This window comes from Dendrobates tinctorius, unplaced genomic scaffold (assembly GCF_039654945.1).
Source record: "Dendrobates tinctorius isolate UK_male_01 unplaced genomic scaffold, ASM3965494v1 ptg000372l, whole genome shotgun sequence".
Taxonomy (NCBI): domain Eukaryota; kingdom Metazoa; phylum Chordata; class Amphibia; order Anura; family Dendrobatidae; genus Dendrobates; species Dendrobates tinctorius.
Window position 1 is genome coordinate 1,433,174 of NW_027362038.1, and position 24,429 is coordinate 1,457,602.

At 43.8% G+C, this 24,429-nt stretch overlaps 1 protein-coding gene across 1 annotated transcript in view; it reads right to left on the bottom strand.

The window, feature by feature from the left end:
- Window positions 1–23,719, bottom strand: part of LOC141075801 (uncharacterized) — a 44,953-nt gene extending 21,234 nt beyond the window's left edge. Inside the window, exons 1-5 of the mRNA XM_073562945.1 lie at window positions 23,666–23,719; window positions 20,900–21,079; window positions 20,693–20,816; window positions 20,512–20,609; window positions 20,223–20,313 (exon numbers count right to left, since the gene is read on the bottom strand). Of these exons, the coding sequence (XP_073419046.1) occupies window positions 20,223–20,313; window positions 20,512–20,609; window positions 20,693–20,816; window positions 20,900–21,079; window positions 23,666–23,719 (547 nt within the window). The remainder of the gene's footprint in view (window positions 1–20,222; window positions 20,314–20,511; window positions 20,610–20,692; window positions 20,817–20,899; window positions 21,080–23,665) is intronic.
- Between the last annotated feature and the right edge of the window lie 710 nt (window positions 23,720–24,429).

Here is a 24,429-nt window from a genome sequence, read left to right on the forward strand (position 1 = left end):
ACCAAGGCCGGCCGAAAATTGATGAGCAGTGGAGTGAATAACCCGGAAGTTAGTGAGCAGCCCCGGAAGTAGATGGGTCGGGATACAGCGAGATGGGAGGACGCGTCGCTGGACCAGTAACTATAATTATAATGTTTATTATTAATTTTATGCTTTGTTTCACAGCCCCCCCCATCCCATATCTGTAAAGTCCAACCTCGGGGTTCGGACGCAAGTTCATGTCATCTTCGGCCCTGAGCTCGAACTTTACAAAAAACTCAGGAGAACCCACCGATCTCGATCATCGGGGGGATACGCCCATCACTACTGGTCACAATTAGAAACTAATTGGATCTGGCAATTTAAATCCCTTACATCTCAATGGTGTAAATGAAGTTCTCAGCTTCTCCCCTTTCCTATAGGGGGTTTGGTGGAATTCGTTCTCTACACTCTTTATTACGAGGGGCGATCCAAAAGTAATGATAATCAGTTATTTCTATTGCACACAGAAATGAAAATAAAATATTTTTTTCTCTCTTAGGTACCCACTAGTCCAGGAAAAAAAAAATCACTTAAATAGGCCACGATTCCCGGGAGCTACATTCATTTGAATATGAACTGCCAAGGAGTGAACATCAAAATGGAAAAAAACGAGCTCAGAGCTGTCATCAAATACCTCTGCTTGAAAAAAATGTCTACCAAAGACATAGACAGCAACTTGGTGGAAACATTGGGGGACTCTTCTCCTCCATATTCCACAGTTGCATGCTGGGTCAAGGAATTTAAGCTGGGAAGAACATCGATGGAAGATGAACATCGCGAAGGACGCCCATCCACGTCCCTCAATGAAGAAAACGTGAAAAAAGTTGAAGAAGTTGTGTTGGCAGATCGAAGAGTGACTATCAGGCATGTAGCTGAGGTCACAGGGATCTCATATGGCAGTATTCAAAGAATCCTTGCAAAAGAATTGCATATGAGAAAGGTCTCCGTGCGTTGGGTGCCAAAAATGTTAACCGACGAGCAAAAGAAGAAATGAGTTGACATTTCAATACCAAATCTCAAAAAGTTCCAAGCAGACAAGGAGAATTTTTTGTCACGTTTTTTGACCATGGATGAGACCTGGATCCACCACTTTGATCCCGAAACTAAACAACAATCGATGACATGGAAACGAGCCAACGAACCGACGCCGAAGAAATTCAAAGTGTCAAGCTCAGCAGGGAAGGTTATGGCGTCCGTTTTTTGGGACGCTGAAGGAATTATTATGGTGGACTATTTGGAGAAGGGAGCCACTATTACGGGCTCCTACTACGCAGAACAAATAAGAAGATTGCGGGAGGCTATCAAGGAGAAAAGGCGCGGCAAACTGCGGGCTGGAGTGCTGTTTCACCAAGATAACGCACCGGCTCACAAAGCTGCAGTTACCATGGCTACCATTCAAGAAGCGGGCTTTGAACTGGTGGAATACCCCCCCTATTTGCCAGATCTAGCCCCCAGTGACTTCTTTCTCTTTCCTCGGCTCAAGGAACACCTCCGGGGCAAGAAATTTGACGACAATAGCGACGTGATAACCGCCGTTGGGGAGTTTTTTGAGGGTCAAGATCAAGAATTTTTTTCGAAGGGAATTCTAAGTTTAGAAAAGAGATGGACTAAATGTATAGACTTGTTAGGAGACTATGTAGAAAAATAAAAAATTTTTTTTACTTTATTCATTGTGTTTATTATTGATTATCATTACTTTTGGATCGCCCCTCGTATATAAAACAGTTTTCTCTGATCTCAATGTGTCTTATTTGTTTTTTATTTCCCCATAATACAACGGTCACAAGATCGCCGATCTGCACTTTACTCTCCTATGGTGACGATCCTCTAGACATCCGGACAGTCAGGAGCATTGGATCCCATCTGTGTCTCCCCACTATTCTAACAATGGACGCTCTCTCCGCGATCATTTCCTCCTCTATACGGTTATTACGGGGAATGACGCTGTGATGACTTCTCTTCTGGGAGAGACACAGATCACAGGTGACTAATATTGCAGTGTGAATAGAAACTTATATTTCCGGTATTTTTCTGACCTTACATTGTGGGTTATGAGGTGTTTGGGGCTTGTTTTTTTGTTCCGCCCTTTTTCCTTTGTTTTTATCTTTCCAGTTGGTAATTGGGATTCTAATATAAGCCCATATATCCCGGGAAGTGTCAGGTGCTGGGATCTCATTATAGTATTAATAACAATTTCATTCCCGATTATTCCCGTCATTTATTGCTCATTACATTCTCTCTATATAATAACAGATTCCTCTTTGTTACACGTCCTAATACTGATCATTTATATCTCTATATTGTAGAGGAAACATTTCTAGGAGTGTATACACTTCACCACAAACACTTCCCATAGATTTTATTATCATCACTGTTATTAAGCTGCTTTTCTCTTTATATCTTTACCATATCACTGTTTATTCTCTTTTCTTACCCGTTGCACAGTTGCACTCTCACTGGTCACTTGGTGGGGTCACATTTGGCACTTTTCACCTGCATTGTTTTGTTTCCGGACCCCCCTCACTATCACTTTACCTGACTGATCGCTACCAGATGGCTCTATGCAGCATTATTCATCTTGGTCTTACCAACAGGTTTTCATCCTGCACCTCCTGCTTCACTGGGGATGTTGAATGCTCACGTGGTGTGGGCCCATCCGATCTCCATGGTAACGAGTCCATCCAGCGTCATTTCGGTCACTCCCCTCGGTGATGCCATTCAATCAGAGGTGCCCGGAGGTGGAGTTACCCGGGATGGCGTGTGACGCTGTTTCCTGGATCCTGCTCATGACACACCACACATGTACCCACGTGGGGTATACTCACTCCCTGTGACCTCTGATTGGCATTTGCCCCAGGTCGTTTGGTTTACACCAATAAGCCATCAGGGGTATGTCCCCACCACTATTAGGTGTCACGCCAATAACATGACCCTGGACAGGAAAGGGCCGGTATAAACAATAACCACCAATGTGATTGGCTGACATTGGCAGACTTAATCATGTGTTCCATAGATGTGACCGGGGATCAGCCCCAATTCCTTTAGGAACACTCCCACTTTACCCCAGAGTTACTCCCCTTGCCTGGATTAGTGCAGGACCTTGGTGTGTTGGTGTGTTTCCTCTCTAAGGAAGCTGACGTGGCAAAATGCCCGTAAGAGGGAATAGTGTTGAATCTGCCACCTTTATCTGTACACTACCGGCATGTTGTCTGTAGGATCTGTAATCTCCATCTCTTGTTAGGATGGTTCCTCCTTTACACTATATGGGCTGTGCTGTATTCCTGGGATATCCCATATAGCACTGGCTGCACTTTATATCTCCTATTTGTATTCCAGGGATGTAATGCGCTGTTAGCTCTTTATTCTCTTGCTATTTATACCCTTTGCTCTGTGTTATGATTGAGTCACCGAGGAGGAAAAAACAAAACACAAGCTCAGCCCAGAAAATCAGAGAGGTTGGAAACTAGCAGATTGCAGACCCCTAATCCTATCACACAACTAGCAGTAGCTAGTAGCTCTCACTAAACATAAAAAAAATCAGTCAAATAATCAGGAACCTCATGCAACTGGGGAGAGGTGGAGAAAACAGGAGTGTCACTAAGAGCACACCGACAACCCCAACTCACCACAGACACAGATTTCCAATCCAAAACTGGATTATGGATTTGCAACCAGGGGAACCCCAGCACGATGGTATGATGCAAATTATGCAACACCAAAAATCTGCAGTTTTCTTGATGGTCTGGGGCGACCCGCATTACCACCTGGGTCCAAAACTGAGGTTTATTCTTCGCCAAAGGAGTAGCATCAATGCCCCTCAAACGAATAGGCGTCCGCAGGGGTGTCATACGGAAACCACAACGTTTAGCAAAATCTAAATCCATTAGGTTCAAGGCTGCTCCTGAATCCACAAAGGCTTTAGCAGAAAATGTGGACAGGGAGCAGATCAGAGTAATTGCCAGAAGAAACTTAGGTTGTACACCACCTACAGCAAATGTGTGTGCAAAACGTTTCTCTCGTTTAGGGCAGACAGAAATAATATGAGAGGCATCTCCACAGAAAAAACACAGCTTATTACGCCTTCTGAACTCCTGACGTTGCGCTCTAGACAAAACTCTATCACATTGCATAGGTTCAGACATTTGTTCAACAGGTGGCAGCATTTCCCGTATAATTTTACGTTCACGTAAACGCCGATCAACCTGAATGGCTAATGACATAGAATCGTAAAGACCAGAGGGAACAGGAAATCCCACCATAGTATCTTTTACGGTTTCTGACAAACCCTTCCGAAAGAGAGCTGCCAAGGCACCATCATTCCAAGTGGTGAGGACCGCCCACTTTCTGAATTTTTGACAGTACAGTTCTGCAGAATCTTGACCCTGGCTCAATGCCAACAGGGTCTTTTCAGCTTGATCAATCGCATTAGGTTCATCATACAACAACCCCAAGGCCTGAAAAAATGTGTCCACATTAGTTAGAATAGGATCATCTGGTACTAAAGAAAACGCCCAATCCTGGGGATCGCCGCGCAGCAAGGAGATGACAATTTTAACCTGCTGCGCAGAGCTCCCCGATGAGTTAGGCTTCAAGGCAAGAAGTAATTTACAATTATTCTTAAAATTCAAAAATTTAAACCGATCCCCAAAAAACACATCAGGAGTGGGGATTTTTGGTTCAGCAGCGTGTGAACGAGCAAGATAGGCGGAAATTCCCCACACCTCAGCAGCAAGCTGCTCCACACGATCAGACAATTGCTTAAACTCCATCATCCTCCTACGGCCTCAGAGAAAAAGAGGAAAAAATATACACAAAAAAAAAAATTCTGACACCTTTTTTTTTCCTTTCCCTTTTTTTTTTCTTTTTTAAACAATTCCTTCCTGCTTTTGAGTACACTAGAATCTGCGGTATGGCTGGTGATTCTGTTATGATTGAGTCACCGAGGAGGAAAAAACAAAACACAAGCTCAGCCCAGAAAATCAGAGAGGTTGGAAACTAGTGGATTGCAGACCCCTAATCCTATCACACAACCAGCAGTAGCCGTGGAGTGTTCCTATGGTGATCCTAGACACCTCGTCACAGCCGGAGATCTACATAAGCCTAAAGAGAGAAAAGGGAAAAACTGACTGCCCCAGAGCAGACCCCAAAGCAACAGGCAGCCCCCAACATATAATGACGGTGAAGCAAGATGAAAACACTAACACCGATAGAAAGATAGGTTGAGCAAACGATGGGGCTCAAGCTAACTAAAAAGGACAGGATAGAAAAGCTGCTGTCTGCAATCCGAGAAAACCCTGCTAAAAAATATTTCCAACACAACTGATAAGCAAAAAGGACCCTGAAGTCACTAGACTTCAAACCCTATATCAGCACTCAGAATATTCTGGAAGCAGAGCAAAAGAGAACACTGATCAAGGAAAAAGAATCCAGCACACCCCAGGCTGGGGATGGCTGAACTCCAAAAAATAAGGTAAAGAAACCAAAACCAATAAGTTCAATAGCAGAGCAAAAACTTATCTTTGGGAAGCAGGAATCAGACTGGTCTCCAAGAATCCAGCAGAGAAATCACCAGCGACTCAGAAGGGCGTCGGCAGCCTTATTTCCAGTCAGAAGTTTCTGCTACCCAGTCACCATCCACCTGATCAGGTGTTTGGTAATCAGCCTCACTACCTTTCTTCACCAGAAGAGGGAAATCCTTGGACACAAAAGATGAATGAACAGATGAGCTCACAACAGCTCTGTGTCTCAGTACCGGCAGCTCCTGTCTTCACATGCACTGAGCAGTCTACCATGCACAACCTCCATATGCCAGCTCCCTCTGTATATGCCACATACAACCTCCACATGCCAGCTCACCCAGGTATATGCCACGCACAACCTCCATATGCCAGCTCACCCTGTATATGCCATGCACAACCTCCATATGCTACTTCCCCCTGACACATACCATCAACCACCTCTCATATTTTTGCCTCTGTACAAAAAGCAGTATTCCAGACCCCTCACCTCTGCAGCCCTGATAACACTAGCAATGGATGATGTCACAACCCCACTTCTGTCATCGCTATAGCACCCCTGGTATACAGCAGGTTGTCCTGTCTCCCGCAGTTCATCGGGTCTCCAGCAGACAGCAGGCAGCAGCTCATCGGGTCTACAGCAGACAGCAGCTCGTCGAGTCTACAGCAGACAACAGGCAGCAGCTCATCAGGTCTCCAGCAGGCAGCAGCTCATCAGGTCTCCAGCAGGCAGCAGATCGTTGGATCTACTGCAGGCAGCAGATCATCGGGTCTCTGGCAAGCAGCTGCTCGTCGGGTCTACAGCTGACAGCAGCTCGTCGGGTCTACAGAAGGCAGCTGCTCGTTGGGACTCTAGGAGCTCGTCTGGTGTCCTGTCCTGATCTCCTGCAGCTCCTCCGGTATGCGCAGCGTGACCATCCGAGACCTGTTATGCTGGAAGTGAACAGTACAACATCCGGCATAATAGGGCTAGCGATAGAGTGTAAATGGAGCTCAGCAGATAGCACTGGTATCTAATAAAATGGCGCCTACCCACACCTATGGCTGTGAATTGAGCAGCCAACAGAGGCATGCCCAGTTCACAGATGATGCCGCTGCAATGTTAGAGATAGGGTCGGCGTCCGACTGCTGTCTCCTATGCCCAGGGACTGCCGTATTTGAGGATGAAAAGTGTCGTTCAGCATCCATTACAGACCTGCAAGGTAAAATGTCAGCCCCCAGTGGCTGCACTAAAACAGTAAGAAACAAGCTTAGGTGAAAACATCTTTTTACATAATTTTCATTTTTGCAATAAATTATCAAAAATCACGGCACCTTCCCTTTAATCTCATTTCCCCCTTGATAGTGACACTCTCTTAGGATACATGTTACTCTATGATGGCACTTTTGCACATGGCCACTAGATGGAGCTACATTTGCCTGAATTTTTATATCTACACATGGTTTACACAAATTATATTTTCTTGTGGTAACTCTATACTATTTACCATTAGAAGCTGTGTATTTCTGTAATTATCTGTATGTATACATGATTGATTACCACGTCTGTCTCTGTAAAAACAACCCCCTTTAACCCCTTTCTGACTTCAGGGGTAAATGTATGCGGATGTCGGACTCTCTCCCTTTGATGTGCCGCCAGTGCTGAGCCCACATCTTTTCTGGCACATGTCAGCAAGCACGCTGGAAATCCCACCCATCAGTGACCCTGTCACATGATTGTGGGTCACCGATGGGTTGGCCGGATTGCTACGAGTGCCGCCCACTAACCGAAAACGCATGGACCAAACTCCTACTCTCCTTTTAACATGGGCAAAACGCTACTCAGACAACACAGGGTGAGGGTAACACAGTGTGGGCAATGCTTTATTGTACCACAAAACAGGCAGATAACACATAGAACAGTCCCAGCACAGCACCCAAGATGGGGCACATTACAGAGTCTCGCCCTTCCACTGACCCGCCGGGATAATAGCAGCTGTGACTTCAGATCTTCCAGAGTCACTACCCCAGCTGTGGCACACACACAGAGGAGGTAATGACAAGCGTAGGAAGATGACAGTCCATACAAGGCCAGTTGATCCGAGGATCACAACCTGGCTTCATCTTCCAGTGTCGACTACTCCACCTGTGGCCCGCACACAGAGAGGAGGTAACAACAAGTGTAGGAAGATGACAGTCCATTGAGTCCATACAAGGTACAAGGCCAGTTGATCTGAGGATCACAACCTGGCTTCTCCAAACATATCCATGGATCAGTGATGGTCAATGGAGCAGATCTGTATTCTTCCAGCTAAAGCTGAAAACCCCTAGGTTGTTTCCTATAGAATGATAGATCAGTGTCCTTCATAATGAAGCCATGATATAAAATGGCTGCTGTCCTGTCTCTGGTCCTTTTGGGATGTATGGATGTCTTGGCAGAATCTCTCTGGCTGTTTCTCTCTCAGTCTCTTTATACAGAGGCCTGTAACCTATTTTTAGACTAAACAAGCATCCCCCATTCAATATTTACATAAAGGGTAAGAATGGAGATGAGATTATTATAGCATTACTTGATTATTTAAATTATTTGCATAGTTTTTCCCTCTCTGCTTTAGAAGTCAACAAACTGGCTCCATAACACAATGCATAATTGGCATATCAGCAAACATCACCAGTGATCAAGGATAAGGGAACGATAAAAGTCAATATTACCGGCTTACACAAACAAAAGTCTGTTTTCTTGACCAACCAAAAATCAACACTTAAATTTGAAAGCCAACATACAGATAACATTCTATTATTCTTCATTTGCTAAAAAATAGTCATCTGGTTAATTAAGATACAATGCTGTATGTCTTCACAATGTCAAAAAAAGAAAAAAGTGTTTTTAAAAATATAAAAAAAAATAAAAGTTCAAATCACCCCCTTTCGCCCCATTCAAACTAAAACAATACAAAGAAAATAAAACATAAACATATTTGGTATCACCGCGTTCAGAATTGCTTTATCTATCAATTTAAAAAAAGAATTAAACCGATCGCTAAACAGCGTAATGAGAAAAAGCCAAAACGCCAGGATTACGTTTTTTTGATCGCTGCAGCATTGCTTTAAAATACAATAACGGGCGATGAAAAGATCGTATCTGCATCCAAATGGTATTCATTAAAAACGTCAGCTCGGCACACAAAAAATAATCCCTCACCCAACCCAAGATCATGAAAAATGGAGATGCGACGGGTATCGGAAAATGGAGCAATTGTTTTATACTTAACCTAATAAAGAGGATATTTTTACTGATAAATGTTTGTTTTGGGTCGTTTATTTTCTGTTGGTATTTGGTTTATCCTATAAAACTCCCATATAATATTCTCACCTTGAATTTATCCTATAAAACTCCCATATAATATTCTCACCTTGAACTTATCCTATAAAACTCCCATATAATATTCCACCCTTGAACACACGCCGCGTGCATCATGTTTTTGTACAATTTGTGAATAATATATATATAGGTTCTCCTCGTCTGAGTTGATGGCCCACAAAATACGATTTTCCTGTAATTCATTTCTCACACTCTAGGTATAATAATGACTTTTCCCTGTGTGGGATTTTTGATAAAAAGTTTGACAACTAGTTGGACAACCCCTTCTCATTCCTCATGTTTGGTCCTGTTAAAATAAAAACACTTATACAAACCTCCCATGCTGGCACCGTTTCAGTGGTGTTGGCACTTGTGTTCTTGGGTCTCTTTTGAGGTTTTTACGTCATGTGAGCCCTGTGCCCAATCAGCGCTGACGTCACTGTCCCCACCTTCGGACAAATCAAGCATCATGAGGCCGTCAGAGAGCAGCCGCAGCCCTGGCTTCCTGTTCATGTTCAATACGTCCGAAGGCAGGAACAGTGAAGCTGCCGCTGATTGGGTGCAGGGCTCGTGTGATGTGAGAACCTCACATAAGCCCCGGGACAGTGAGTCTCAACACCGCTGAACTAGAGACGGCACGCCAGCGGAGTATGAGTGTTTTTATTTTAACCCCTTCACTACCAAGGGTGGTTTGCACGTTAACTCCCGGGCCAATTTTTACAATTCTGACCACTGTCCTTTTGACGGTGCGCCGTGCGCGCCAAAATCCGAAAAGTTTGATTTTGGCGCACGGCGCACAGTCAAAAGTGCGCAGCGCAGGTCAAAGCGCAACTAGCGCACGGCCTGCGCACGATCTGCGCACCCTATGCTAAAGATAGGGTGCGCTGATCGCAGGCGCCGCTGTGCGCTAGGAGGCGGCGCTACAAGCAAGGGGCGGGCATGCCGGGCAGAGAGCCGGCTCGGGGGCGGAGCTACCCCCGGCCGTGCGTGCGCTTAAAAAGCGCTAATGTGAAACCACCCTCAGTAACATTTCCCACATATTTACTTTACATCAGCACAATTTTGGAACCAAAATTTTTTTTTGTTAGGAAGTTATAAGGGTTAAAAGTTGACCAGCGATTTCTCATTTTTGCAACACCATTTTATTTTTACGGACCACATCACATTTGAAGTCACTTTGAAGGGTCTATATAATAGAAAATACCCAAAAGTGACACCATTCTAAAAACTGCACCCCTTGAGGTGCTCAAAACCACATTCAAGGAGTTTATTAACCCTTCAAGTGCTTCACAGGAATTTTTTGAATATTTAAAAAAAATGAACATTTAACTTTTTTTCACAAAAAAAATAGTTCAGGTTCAATTTTTTTTATTTTACCAAGGGTAACAGGAGAAATGGGACTGCAAAAATTATTGTGCAATTTGTCCTGAGTACGCTGATACCTGATATGTGGGGGGGAACCAGTTTCGACGCATGGCAGAGCTCAGAAGGGAAGGAGCGCCGTTTGACTTTTAATTTTACTATTTTTTTTAATTTTACTATATTTACTACAATTCAAAATTGGCTGGAATTCAGATTGGACGCCATGTCACGTTTGGAGAGCCCCTGATGTACCTAAACAGTGGAAACCCCCCACAAGTGACCCCATTTTGGAAACTAGACCCCCAAGGAACTTATCTGGATATGTGGTGAGAACTTTGAACCCACAAGGGCTTCACAGAAGTTTATAACGTAGAGCAGTACAATTAAAAAATCATATTTTTCCACAAAATGATCTTTTCACCCCCAATTTTTATTCTCCCAAGGGTAACAGGACCCTAAAAGTTATTGTGCAATTTGTCCTGAGTACGCTGATACCCCATATGTGGGGGTAGACCACTATTTGGGCACATGGCAGAGCTCGGAAGGGAAGCAGCGCCATTTGACGATTTTGGCTGGAATTGAGATCAGACGCCATGTTGCCTTTGGAGAGCCCCTGATGTGCCCAAACAGTGGAAACCCCCAATTCTAACTCCAACCCTAACCCCAACACACCCCTAACCCTAACCCTAGCCCTAACCCTAACCCTAGCCCTAACCCTAATGGGAAAATGGAAATAAATACATTTTCTTTTAATTTTATTATATTTCCCTAACTAAGGGGGTGATAACGGGGGGTTTGATTTACTATTTATGGCGGGTTTTATGTTTGGCGGCTGTCGCACGCTAAAAGACGCTTTTTATTGTAAAAATAGTTTTTGCATCACCACATATTGAGAGCTATAATTTGTCCATATTTTGACCCACTGAGTCATGTGAGGTCTTATTTTTTGCGGGACGAGTTGACATTTTTATTGGTACCATTTTCGGGCATGTGACATTTTTTGATCGCTTTTAATTTTGTTTTTTGGGACGCAGAATTTACAAAAACCAGCGTTTCATGAATTTCTTTTGGGTGGTGCGTTTACGCCGTTCCGCGTGCGATAAAATTGATAAAGCAGTCTTCTTCTTCGGGTCAGTACGGTTACAGCGATACCCCATTTATGTCGCTTTTTTATGTTTTGGCGGTTTTATGCAATGAAAACAATTTTATATAAAAAATAATTATTTTTGCATCGCTTTATTCTGCGAGCTATAACTTTTTTATTTTTTTGCTGATGATGCTGTATGGTGGCTCGTTTTTTTGCGGGACAAGATGACATTTTCAGCGGTACCATGGATATTTATATGCGTCTTTTTGATCGCGTGTTATTGCACTTTTTGTTCGACGGTATGATAATAAATCATTATTTTTTGCTTCATTTTTTATTTTTATTTTTTAAGAGGTTTGCTTAAGGGGTTAACTAATGGGACAGTTTTATAGGGCAGGTCGTTACAGACGCGGCGATACCAAACGTGTAATTTTTTTAAAATTATTTTTACACTTTTTTTTTTTTTTTTACTTTACTACAATGTCCCAGGGGGGCATCAGCGATCTGTCACAGGCAGTGTGCAGATTTCCTCCTTGCATGCGCTTTGCAGGCACTGAGGAATCCAGCTTCCTGCAGGCCCTCGGAGGTCCCCGCCGCCATATTGGATCCGGGGACCTGCAGGAAAGGAGACCCCCGTAGCAGCGCTGCACATTGCGCTGCCGTGGGGGTCTCAGGGAAGCACGGAAGCCCCCTCCCTGCCGATGCTTCCCTTTAACCCCCGGTACACCGCTATCGTGTTTGATCGCGGTGTACAAGGGGTTAACGTGTCGGGGGCGGTCCGTGACCGCCCCTGACACATTGTGCCAGGTGTCAGCTATGATAATTAGCTGACACCCAGCCGCGATAAGCGGCGCTCACCACGTGGGCGCCGCTTATCGCTATGACGTAATATTCCGTCCATGGTAATTAGGGCCCAGGGCACATGGACGGAATATTACGTCCAATGAAGGAAAGGGGTTAATGAGGCCAAACATGAGGAATGAGTTCCCTGAGAAAAAAAAAAGATATATATACCGTATTTTTTGGACTATAAGACGCTCGTAGGTTCTAGAGCGGGAAATTAGGGGAAAAAAAATAAAGCAAAAAATGTGGTCAATTCTGTACTTAATACAGTATGCCCTATCTTAGCATATATGGTCCCCTCATCCCCATCCTGATACACATGGCCCCCTCATCCCTATCCTGGCAGGAATGATCACCCTCATCCTTATACTAGTATGCATGGCCCCATCCCTATCCTGGTATTCCGGGTTCCCCATCTCATCCTAGTATGATAGCCCCATTCCTATCCTGGTATGCAGGGCCCCCATCTCATCCTAGTATGTAGGGCCCCATCCCTATTGCCTCCACCCCCATCCTCGCATACATGGCCCCACGAGAAAACATTAAAAAATTTACACTTACCTACCCAGCGCTCCCTCACAGCATCCTGCTCCGGTGCCAGCAACTGCTTTATGATTGTAAGCAGCACATGGCAGGGACGTCATGCATTGCTCACAAGCAGAGCACAGGAGCTGGAGTACTCACTGGGACGGTTCATCGGAGATCACGGAGAGTATTCATTGCTCTTCAGTAGCACGCAGTGTCAGCCACTGGCTTCCTGCTGCTACCGGCGATCATGTGTGCCGCTACTTAAGAGAAATGAATATTCATTGGATTCATTCATTCATCAGGAGACTATTTAATATTGAAGTATATCCAAGCGGAACTAGACGAAGAGAACCCAAAAATCATGTATCATGTTATCCGAAACAGTCAGAAAACTAGCCCCATATTGGCAGATCCCAGACCTCAAACTATATACTGTGTAAGTTTATAAGCCCCTCCAGTGTCAGGAATAGATAGTATGTGACACTACAGTATAATTCTTGGGTTTTCTCCTATAGGGACTGCCCTAGTTTGGTAATGTAACAGCTGATATTTACTAGTGCAGACAAATTGTCCTAGACTAAACTCAGTCTTCAGACGGCCCAATATGTACCACTCAGGGAAAACTTACCTGCTCCAAAGATCATTAGCAGCTTCTAACTAATGGCCATGCTGCGGTCTGTCAGGGAATGAGTGCAATATCGGTATAAAGACTAGGGATATGTGCAGTCATAATGTCTGGGAGATCTGTGCCATTATTTAGTATGACTACTGAAATTATCTCTGAAAGGTAAGTGTTCCCTGAGCGGTATAGACTGTATGGTCACATACTATCTATTCCTGACACTGGAGGGGCTTATAAATGTACAAAGTATATAGTTTGAAGTTTGGGGTCGGCTAGCTATTACAAACGAGCAAACATATATTTGAAGCTGCTGGTGCCTATGGAGTCCCTGGAACCTTAAGGTGTAGGATCCTTCAAAGGCTTGCTGTGGTGCATAAACCTACTATTCGGCCACCCCTAAACAGTGCTCACAAGCAGAAACGGTTGCAGTGGGCCCAGACATACATGAAGACTAATTTTCAAACAGTCTTGTTTACTGATGAGTGTCGAGCAACTCTGGATGGTCCAGCTGGATGGAGAAGTGGATAGTTGGTGGATGGCCACCATGTCCCAACAAGGCTGCGACATCAGCAAGGAGGTGGAGGAGTCAAGTTTTGGGCCTAAATCATAGGGAAACAGCTGGTAGGGCCCTTTAAGGTTCCTGAAGGTGTGAAAATGACCTCTGCAAAGTACCCTGCTCAAAAAATAAAGGGAACACTTAACATCTGTAGATGTCGGGCACTCAGACCATCCTCATGGAGTGGGTTTTTAACCATTTGTGCAGACACATGCACATTTGTGGCCTGCTGGAGGTCATTTTGCAGGGCTCTGGCAGTGCTCCTCCTGTTCCTCCTTGCACAAAGGCTGAGGTAACAGTCCTGCAGCTGGGTTGTTGCCCTCCTACGGCACCCTCCACATCTCCTGGTGTACTGGCCTGTCTCCTGGTAGTGCCTTCAGCTTCTGGACACTATACTGACAGACACAGCAAACCTTCTTGCCACAGCTCGCATTGATGTGCCATCCTGGATGAGCTGCACTACCTGAGCCACTTGTGTGGGTTGTAGAGTCCATCTCATGTTACCACGAGTGTGAAAGCACAACCAACATTCAAAAGTGACCAAAACATCAGCCAGAAAGCATTGATACTAAGATGTGGTCTGTGGTCCCCACCTGCAGAACCACTCCTTTATTGAGGGTGTCTTGATAATTGCCAATAATTTCCATCTGTTGTCTATTCCATTTGCACAAAGCATGTGAAATTGATTGTCAATCAGTTTTTCTTCCTAAGTGCACAGTTTGATTTTACAGAAGTTTGATTTACTTGGAGTTATATTCTGTTGTTTAAGTGTTCCCTTTATTTTTCTGAGCAGTGTATATACTTTGTAAGTTTATAGGCCACTCCAGTATCAGGAATAGATAGTATGTGAAAATACCGTATATACCGCTCAGGGAAAAATGAGGATGAATGAACTCATGGAGATCAACATCCAACACTGCGGAGACACCATCACATGTTTCTCCAACGCAGTGATTCTAGAGCAATGCCCCCATCCCTTATGGGAAATGTGTAAAACATGCAAAACACAAGCCGCGGAGACACCATGACATGTTTCTCAACGCAAGCAATGACTAGCCAGGTCTTTCCCCGGGAAGTTTCCTACTCCACACTGATGAGGGGCAATACCCCGAAACAGCTGTCTGTGGATGGATACCATGTTTTGGCATAGGTGGTTTCCTTCATTGGAGACTGCCCTTCCCATGGTTGTTCCTTCCCGGGGAAAGACCTGGCTAGTCATTGCTTGCGTTGAGAAACATGTGATGGTGTCTCCGCAGCTTGTGTTTTGCATGTTTTACATATTTCCCATAGGGGATGAGGGCATTGCTCTAGAATCACTGCATTGAGAAACATGTGATGATGTCTCCGCAGTGTTGGATGTTGATCTCCATGAGTTCATTCATCCTCATTTTTCACAGTCTTCTACTAGGCATTGCTCCTACTGGCCAGTTTCCTACGCCACACTGATGAGGGGCAATACCCCGAAACAGCTGTCTGTGGATACCATGTTTTGGCATAGGAGACTGCCCTTCACGTGGTTGTTCCTTCCCGGGGAAAGAACTGGCTAGTCATTGCTTGCGTTGAGAAACATGTGATGGTGTCTCCGCGGCTTGTTTTGCATGTTATACCGCTCAGGGAACACTTTACTTTCATAGATAATTTCCATATTCATACTTAATAATGGCACAGATCTCCCAGACATTATGACTGCACATATCCCTAGTCCTTATAACGATATTGCACTCATTCCCTGACAGACCGCAGCATGGCCATTAGTTAGAAGCTGCTAATGATCTTTGGAGCAGGTAAGTTTTCCCTGAGTGGTACATATTGGGCCGTCTGAAGACTGAGTTTAGTCTAGGACAATTTGTCTGCACTACTAATTAACAGCAGTTACATTACCAAACTAGGGCAGTCCCTATAGGAGAAAAACACAAGAATTATACTGTATTTTCACATACTATCTATTCCTGACACTGGAGGGGCTTATAAACTTACACAGTATATAGTCTGAGGTCTGGGATCTGCCAATATGGGGCTAGTTTTCTGACTGTTTCGAATAACATGATACATGATTTTAGTTTTTTTTGTCTAGTCTTGCTTGAATATAGGTCAATATTAAATAGTCTCCTGATGAGTCGCCTTTGGTGAGGATGATGAAACCCGTAGAAATTAGAGGCTTGGAGAGTGAGTGTGTATACATCACCTCACTCTATATACTGAGATGTGGGGTATATGCTTTTTCTATTGGTCACATACTGACTACCCTTCAGGGCGTGAAATATGGGTATAGTTATACATTTGGAATTAATAAAGTTTAGTTTTATCCTTTTTTTAAGCAAACATGAGGAATGACAAGCGACAACCCATTTAAGAAGATTCAATTTTGGTTAAAACTATTCCAACATTATGAACATAAAAAAGGCTTCTCCCCTATGTGACGTCTTTGATATTTATTAACAGTTGATTTCCAAGTAAAATATTTCCCACATTTAGAAAATTAAAAAGGCTTCTCCCCTGTGTGACTGCTCTGATGTCTAACAAGAAGCGCTCTCCGGTTAAAATATTTCCCACATTCTGAACAGGAAAAAGGCTTCTTTCCTGTGTGGGTTCTTTGGTGTTCATCAAGATTCCCTCTCCGGTTAAAACATTTCCCACATTCTGAGCATGAAAAAGGCTTCTCTCCTGTGTGAGTTCTATGGTGATCATCCAAATTTTGCTTCCAGTTAAAACATTTCCCACATTCTGAACATTTAAAAGGCTTCTCCCCCCGTGTGAGTTCTATGGTGATTAACCAAATCTGTTTTCCAGATAAAGCATTTCCCACATTCTGAACATGAAAGAGGCTTCTGCCCTGTGTGAGTTCTATGGTGAGCAACCAAATGTGATTTCTCTTTAAAACATTTCCCACATTCTGAACAGGAAAAAAGCTTCTCCCCTGTGTGAGTTCTATGGTGAGCAACAAGAATCACTTTCCGGCTAAAACATTTCCCACATTCTGAACAGGAAAAAGGCTTCTCCCCTGTGTGAGTTCTATGGTGATTAACCAATTGTGATTTCTCATTAAAACATTTCCCACATTCTGAACAGGAAAAAGGCTTCTCCCCTGTGTGCGTTCTATGGTGTGTAACAAAATGAGATTTCTCATTAAAACATTTCCCACATTCTGAACATGAAAAAGGCTTCTCCCCTGTGTGAGTTCTCTGATGGGTAACAAAATGTGATTTCTGTGCAAAACATTTCCCACATTCTAAACATGAAAAAGGTTTCTCCCCTGTGTGAGTTCTCTGATGGGTAACAAAATGTGATTTCTGTGCAAAACATTTCCCACATTCTAAACATGAAAAAGGTTTCTCCCCTGTGTGAGTTCTATGGTGAGTAACAAGCAATGATTTACGTGCAAAACATTTCCCACATGTTGAACAGGAAAAAGGCTTCTCTCCTGTGTGAACTCTATGGTGTTCATCAAGACTCACATTCTTTTTAAAACATTTCCCACATTCTGAACATGAAAAAGGCTTCTCCCCTGTGTGAGTTCTATGGTGAGCAACAAGCAGTGATTTATGTGCAAAACATTTCCCACATTCTGAACATGAAAATGGCTTCTTTGCTAAAGGAGCAGTTTGGTTTTTATTGTCTCTTTTGTGACTTTGATTTTCCTTAATAGTCAGTAATGAATCAGAAGATGGGACCTGTTTCATAGGATCAGATGACAGATCTTTGCTGTGAATGTTTGATGATATATCTGGAGTAATAGCAATCATTTCAGTTGTATCTTGTAGGATCTCAAGATCATCAGATTTAAAAATTGAAGATATCAGCTGTCCCTCTGATCTCCTGATACAGTCATCTGCTAAGATAAAAAAACATTTTTTTTAAAATAAAATATCCTTGAGTTTTATATTTTTGAACACTTCTACTTACACTGTCCATTATTTACCAAGACAATGACAGCTCACAGTCTAATAGAAAACCTTGTTGGATGAACCAGTAGTGTGTGGTGTCCAACTGTTTGTTCATTCTGCCTCCCAAATATCGAATAAAACGAAACCAATCAATGTTATGCAGGCAAAAATAATACCAATTCTCATCTCACAAAAAACAAGTCCCCACTCAGGTCCATCATTTGTCAATAGAAAAACAGATAAGGCAGGTTAGGGTTATTCCTATAATTAGGGTTACTGTTAGGCTAAAGTTAGGATTAGGCTAAAAAATTAGGCTTTTCTCAATTGTCTCCCCAATAATTGGGTCATGTCACATCAGTCATGTCAGAGTTTTCTTTTTCTGGAAAAAAATAAATAAATTAAAATGAATAAAATGGCCCATCAGTATTATAGTGCAGAGGAGGCTTATGCACTTTTATGTTCTGACAGTGAAGAAAGTGCAGTGTCAGATGGTGATGTGGATTTCGAGGGCTTTAGTAGCAGCGACAGTGATAGCTCAGAAATGAGCAGTGATTCTGGTCCATCCTCACACACAAGGACCAGTACAACAAGAAGGAAAAATAGCGCTTCTGGAGAAATGTCTCCAACTCCGGGAACAATGCCCAGTACTAGCGCTGTCCCTAGTGCTCGTGAATTGGCACACACCAATGTCCAAGGGGCTTTGCCTCTTGATGTAGCATTTCCCAAATGTGAGGCTTCGGATTTGGCTACTCCATTCATCTCTAATTATAATGCCATTCCTGGTATAAATGTGGAGGTGGAAAATTTTGGACTAATTATATTTATTAATTTGTTTCTGACAGATAGCTTGCTAGCGCATATTGTCCTACAAATTTATATGCGACAGAGGCTACTGGACAGGGGCCGCTGGTGTCATTTTGCTGTCTGTAATTTTTTTCTAAGTCTCACAATAGCCACAATATTATAGGCATTATCAACAATAATATCAATGCTATTATATGCATTGTGTAATAATGGGGGGCAGGTCAGTGAGGGGTCAGCGACCTGTCATAAGCCAATACAGATGAATATGTAATCAGAGCACCATATAAAGCCCCGCCCACAGCCCCACCCACAGCCCCGCCCCAGAGCACGAGAATCTCATTAACTGAAAACTACAAATACAGATTACACAACAGTAAACCAGAGTTGCCCTCATTTATGGTGGACCATTGGAGCTACTATGGATCCTGAGCAGAAGATTAGAGAAAATAATATTGCTCCCCATTTCAGGAGAGATTGTGCAGTAATCTGAATTCCTTAGGATCAGAAACAATGTAATTTATGATGTGGAGTGACTCCATGACACCAGGACTGGAGCCAACACATATCCTGCAGGCGGGAATAAATGTATATTACAGCCATCAGCCACGCACAGCTTAGAGATCTACCATGGCACAGGCGGAATGTTTGTCCTGTAGATTATCACAATCCTCCATGAAGTTAGTTGGTTTTAATACAAATTGAAAAGTCAGGATAAAGGGAAACTCTGCTGTTATTGGACAGAAATCCACACTTGGCCTCACTGCACATTTACTGTTGTCGCTCATAAAAGGGAAGTTTGGCCAGAAAGACTGGACCTGGTCTTGTAGGGACCATGAGACATTCAGCAGCACAGAAGGGAGAGAAGAGTCATCCGATAAGATCTCAGGGATCTAGGAAGCCAACAGCATCATTCCCCTCCGCTTTCTCTTACAGGCCCAGCATAAGATTTTTCTTCAAGTGATTTTCTATCTTGTCAGCACATTCTACGTACGCTGTCATTTGGCTTTATAGTTACAGATCTGGGCAGGTAACGGTCAGCGTCTCCTAATGTGAAGGAGAGAATGGCTAATGAAATCAATTATTAAACCTTATATAAGTCAGTTCACATATGGTGTACCAAGATGGCGTCTGTGTCTTCAGGCAACACCCTGGAAGGAATCCTTGGAACGCAGAAGCTGAGATACTGGATACCAAATATGGAAGTGAAGCTGAAATGGACCTATCATAGACTGACACTGGCTACTCAGAAGATTGTGTGACACCCATTTCCTGTCTCTTTGTCTTGAGAATAAACTTCAGTTGTGTGCAAGCCTTTACTGAGAAAGGAGTAGACATCTAACTCTCTGTTCGGTGTGACTCTTTAAGCGCGCACTCAGCCTATATTGGGTCAGGAACAAGCAATCATATAGATCTCGCTTTAAGGGATCACCCTCACACTAATCCCAGGGGGTGGGTGGATCCTCCAGGTCGTAAGTTCTATAGAAAAGGGCTTTCAATGCCCAAAGAAATTTGAACAGTTTTAGGTGGAGGAGAATGTTGTGGTCTAGAGGCAAAGTGGTGACCATGGTAATAGGGCCGGACTACACCACCGATAAAGCAGCCACAGCCGGTGACTGAGAGGAATCTGTGACTTCTCTGCATTCAGTGGTTACTACTCACCTGGGTAGTCATATGTGGGAATCTCCTCTTTACACCGCTCATCACCCCTCACATATGTCTCTGTAGTATTAATATGGGTCAGATCTTCACCCTGAAACAAATATTGTAAAAGTCACTAACAGATGGAGAAGTCCCATCTATGATCAGCTGTAATCCTGCCATCTCCACCGCTCTCATTACACAAGTATAAAACATATAATACTGGTGGATAAAACAAGACTGAGCACAAGACCTTCACAGCCGTCTACACATCATAGGGGAGATCTCCTGACACCTTCTCTCCATCTACCTGATGATCCTGAGGAACATTGGGATCTTCTTGCTTACAGTCCTGTGGAAGAAGAGGACGGGGACATCTCTCTGGTGTTGTCCTCTTACTGGATAGATCTGGAGGAAACACATACAGGGACTGAATTCATTCTCTACATACAGATAATTATAGACCGTGTGTATTTAGTCCTATTTATTACCTGGAGATGTGAGGGGCTGGGGAACCTCCATTATGACGTTCTTGTACAGATCGCTGTGTCCTTCTAAATACGCCCACTCCTCCATGGAGAAATAGAGAGCGACATCCTGACACCTTATAGGAACCTGACACATACAATGATACCGTCATCCCCCCGATCCCTTCATAGTGTTATTGTATAATGTCCCAGCATTCCCAGCAGTGTCACCTCTCCAGTCAGCAGCTCAGTCATCTTGTAGGTGAGTTCTAGGATCTTCTGATCATTGATGTCCTCATGGATCAGGGGGTGAGGTGGAGGCCCCGTGATTGGGCTCAGGGGTCTTCCCCATCCCTCAGACACAGGGTCCTGACAGCGATCACTAGAGGTCTTCCTCACCACTGTGTAATCCTGGTTATGGAGAGACACATTAATAAATCTCACTACAGACATTTCCAGAGTCCTCACCTCTCCAGTTCTGTCCATCTGTTATTCCCATAGATAAGAATGATGTAATGTGACGTCATCAGAATCTCTCACCTCTCCAGTGAGATGGAAGAGGATCTCTAGGGTGAGGTGTAACATCCTCTCCACCATCTTGTCTCTGTCCATATCCATCCTTGATGGGTAAATCCGGAAAATTCTCTTTTGTAGAAGATCTTCACTGAGAGGATCCGATATTGTAGAGACCTGAATGAGAAGAAGATGATCCGATGTAACATCATAAGAATCCTGTGTAATAATACAATTACTGGAGATAATAAGGGAAACATATGAGGAGATTTATTATCTTACAGGGTTTAGTTTTCTCCCCTGACATCTACTAATAAAACCTATATATTTAGGCCACAGACAACAAGCAGTTTCCTCCTCGGAGTCGGCAGCTGAACACGTTCCTCATAGACTCATCTTCCACAAAGCTAATTCTCGTCTCATTACCGACACTGGAATCGGCATTAGCAATACTGCAGGAGAGATTCATTACACGCGACATGAGAAATAACTCCTTCATGATGAGGACGACATCTTCATCTTCTACTGCGGCTCTAGAGACAGATGTGGCCAGAGTCGGTCACTGACTCCATCCCCACCGGCCGTCTATATGAAGGTTTCCCGTCTTCCCCGCACTGGAATCTTCTCTCCCGTTAGATCTCAGCTCTGAGTCACACAGAAGTTTGAGGCTTTTAGAAAAGATTTTTTGTTTCCACAATTACAACGGACAGAAATGATCTGATCCCAAAGTCTCCATGTACAGTGATTTATGGGGATTATTTCTGGCCTTAGACTTTCCTATATTACAAGAAAAACTCCAGAAAAAGCCGATATTAAAATGTTTCTAATGAAAATTGGCTCCAACAATTCTTGTAAGAAGAAAAAAAATATGTAAAAAGCAGAAGACACATTTTATAAATTTTAATGTGAAACATTTATTAAAAGAAATGAATCTTTTTGGGCCCCAGAACATAGACGTACACCACAGGGACGGCACAGGTGAGGCTGCAACAAAACCCTGAAAAGCAAACATGGCATCTAAGAAGGTGTGACAGAGTTTGGCTGAATGCCCCCCGCCTCCAAGTACTCGATAGTATGGGGCGGCCTAGTTACTCCGATACTTACATGCCTAATAATGGGGTCTGGGCTGCAATGTATGAAGATCTATTAGGCCGGGCCAGAGGCAGCGTCCAATAAGTTACCTTATAACCCCCCATACACATTAGACTAAAGTTCCATGAAAGCTCTGATTTCGGGGGGTTTGGCCGACCATATAATGTATTTGGGGGCCTCCCGACAGATGATGTTAGGGCAGAGAAGGATCTGACATCCTGAATTTCAGAGGATAATCCGTTTGTTCTTCCTGTAGATAATCCTCCTCTAGAGGAGTCTGGAGGCGACTCTCTCATACAGACCACAGGGAAGCTGGAATATTTGTGTGTATGGGGGAGTCGGGAGAGATCGCCGTCTGCCAAATGACCGTTCAGCCAACTCTGATCTCATGTGTATGGGGCCGTTAGTATTACACTGACAGGCAGTGATGATACACGGCACTACAGTAGTACAGGGCACCACCGGAGCCATCAGAGGCTTGTATGTTGTATGATCGCACTGATCAGAGGGGTTTAAAAAAGGTTTAAAGGGGGAAAATATATCAGTTTCAGCAACAAGAAATATCCATCACTATATGGAAAGCAGAGTCACTGCACAATGTTAGTTACGTCACCTCCATAACTACTTTATTATACTCTATTATCCTGTACACAGTGGAGTAGACAGAAATCACAGGTCCCACAGCAATAGCTGGAATTGGGCCCTCCAACATAATGGAAAAAAAATCTATTTATCTATCTCTCTATCTATATACATGGTTCAAAAAAATAAAGGGAACACTTAAACAACAGAATATAACTCAAAGTAAATCAAACTTCTGTGAAATCAAACTGTCCACTTAGGAAGCAACACTGACTGACAATCAATTTCACATGCTGTTGTGCAATTGGAATAGACAACAGATGGAAATTATTGGCAATTATCAAGACACCCTCAATAAAGGAGTGGTTCTGCAGGTGGGGACCACAGACCACATCTCAGTACCAATGCGTCTGGCTGATGTTTTGGTCACTTTTGAATGTTGGTTGTGCTTTCACACTTGTGGTAGCATGAGACGGACTCTACAACCCACACAAGTGGCTCAGGTAGTGCAGCTCATCCAGGATGGCACATCAATGCGAGCTGTGGCAAGAAGGTTTGCTGTGTCTGTCAGCGTAGTGTCCAGAGGCTGGAGGCACTACCAGGGGACAGGCCAGTACACCAGGAAATGTGGAGGGGGTCGTATGAAGGCATCAACCCAGCAGCAGGACCGCTACCTCAACCTTTAAGCAAGGAGGAACAGGAGGAACACTGCCAGAGCCCTGCAAAATGATCTTCAGCAGGCCACAAATGTGCATGTGTCTGCACAGACGGTTAGAAACTGACTCCATGAGGATGGTCTGAGGGCCCGACGTCCACAGATGGGGGTTGTTCTCGCAGCCCAACATCGTACAGGACGCTTGGCATTTGCCACAGAACACCGGGATTGGCAAATTCACCACTGGCGCCCTGTGCTCTTCACAGATGGAAGCAGGTTCACACTGAGCACATGTGACAGCCGTGACAGAGTCTGGAGACGCCGTGGAGAGCGATCTGCTGCCTGCAACATCCTTCAGCATGACCGGTTTGGCAGTGGTCAGTAATGGTGCGGGGTGGCATTTCTTTGAAGGCCAGACGATGTTGGGCTGTGAGCACAACCCCCATGGAGACACAATTGTGCCTTTACCTGGAGATAAATTCCCAGTGGGGGCAATTTCCAAAATGCAATAACTTAAGTGGGGAATTCAGCTCTTTTCACACTTAAGGGATCTGTATATGGAGTCTACAAACTACAGTGGGGAAATAAGGATTTGTTACACTGCCAATTTTGGGGCTAAAGTCACATTTTTGTGAGGAAAAAAGTAAAATTGTCATTGTTTCCTTCCACATTGCTTAAATTCCTGTCACACTGTCCGAATTCAGATATTGTCCTGTCAGAAAGAAGAATACAGGGAGCGAAAGGGTTAATAGGACTCACAGGAGGAACCGGCCCAGAAAGCAGAAGATCCAGGAGTGTCCGCCACATATATGACTGCTCTGTGCACAGGACCTGTGATGAGGTCACAGGAGGGGAGGAGTCAGGGTCACATGATCGGGGCCTCAGTGTGTGCAGGACTCAGTGTGCTGGAGCGCTCCCG